We start from the raw sequence: 1610 nt of genomic DNA, 5'->3' as shown, positions 1-1610 counted from the left end.
TTGAGGTCCTTTCTGATCCTAGCATCTATGAATCTATGATTATATAAGGGATCCCCCATTTAACCTTTCACCCTAAAGACAAGAGAAAAAAACAAAATACTTAGAAACTTATATCATGTAATATATACTCTTAGAAGTTTCTGATCTTGCTTTCATTCAAGTTCATAGTGAAGTTTAAAGGACTTGAGAGCCAATGTACAGTCAAGTTAATGCAATTATTCCACCAATCAGTGTTAGACTGGGCCCTGACTGACTTCGAAGAGAGCAAAAAAAAAGCTTTAGAATAGTAACTTCTTAAGCAATAAAAACTCTGAGGAACATAACTAACAATGGAGGGGAAAAGAATCACAGAAATAAGGCTGGAAGGGACACCGCTTGTGAACATACCTTCAATGTGCTCCCTTATGAAGGGATCATCCATGATGTTGCTGTGATTTGTTTTCAGAATCTTCTCAAATTCAGTGATGTCATTATTCTGATAGGCACTTCAAGAAAAAAAAAGTTGAACAAGTTATGCAACTATTCTACTTGACAAAATTGTATCCAAATAAGATTTCTAGTCTTTGCATACTCAAAAATAACCATTATATTTACAAGCTGTGAAGTCAGTATAAACTGAGTACATTTCAAATAAGAGGATGTTGAAAACATAAGTACAGTTTCATTATTTCTTCTGGGTTTTTTGGTTAGTTTTCACAGAAGCTCATTATGAATATGTTGTTCTTTTATTATTATAAATTGATCTTGAAGGATCTGTATTGGGCTATTTTTAGTATTTTAAGTGATAATTTTTTCCAATCTCAGTAGTTTTCTCTACTCTATCTTTGTTTACTGAAGGCTTGTTATTGCATTGTATATGGCAAATGAATTTTAAAAAAAGGGAAACTGTTTGATTACTTACTTAATTCAAAAGAAATCAGAATTGTTTTCCACATTCATACAGTGTAATTTTGAGCTACCAAGGCTTATTTCTAGTGCTATTGGGACATTTTTCCTTCTATAGCAGCATATGGAAATACAGGCAGCAAGAAAAATACTTGCAACTTAATGTCTTTGTAAATTCTGCATTTTTTTAAGATTATTTGTGATACTATTACGCAACATCTACTGAACTTCTCCAAGAAAAAAAGTGTTACTTTAATATAAAAAGTGAATTGTAAGAGCATTGCTAGTTTTCTATTTGTGTGTTGGTTTTGAGGGCACTATTTTAATCTTATAATAAATAGAAATATTCTTATTCTCAATATGAGGTTTCAAATACATTTTTACCCAATAATAACAGCAAATATTTAGCCATAAAGCAGTAGATGCATGTGACCTCTGCAACATGTTCATATTTTAAACATTTTTTTGGTTCACTCTTCAGTTTGGCATAAAAAAAGTTTCATGACTCACAAACACAAATTAGGATATTTAGAAGGTATTTCCCTTGAAGAAAAAAAAAGATAACTTGTAATGGTTGTAGATCTTTTTATTTATTTATGTTTTTAGAGATAATAAGGGGTATTTTTCTTTTAATACAGTCAAAAAAGATACAGCAGATAAAGCTTTCTGGATAGCACTAAATAGAAAATTCTTTGCAATAAAAGAAAAAAAAAAAAATTTTATTT

At 30.1% G+C, this 1610-nt stretch overlaps 1 protein-coding gene across 3 annotated transcripts in view; it reads right to left on the bottom strand.

Annotated features, from left to right (window-relative positions):
* Positions 1-1610, bottom strand: part of COPS2 (COP9 signalosome subunit 2) — a 51118-nt gene that overhangs the window by 15081 nt on the left and 34427 nt on the right. For all 3 annotated transcript variants that reach the window (XM_019504167.1, XM_019504170.1, XM_019504169.1), the window contains one exon: positions 388-485. In XM_019504167.1, coding sequence (XP_019359712.1) covers positions 388-485 — 98 coding nt within the window. The remainder of the gene's footprint in view (positions 1-387; positions 486-1610) is intronic.

Source organism: Gavialis gangeticus, unplaced genomic scaffold, assembly GCF_001723915.1.
Source record: "Gavialis gangeticus isolate Ggan-Ray unplaced genomic scaffold, GavGan_comp1, whole genome shotgun sequence".
NCBI lineage: Eukaryota > Metazoa > Chordata > Crocodylia > Gavialidae > Gavialis > Gavialis gangeticus.
The sequence above is the reverse complement of the archived record's forward strand: the minus strand, read 5'-3'. Positions and strand labels throughout refer to the sequence as shown.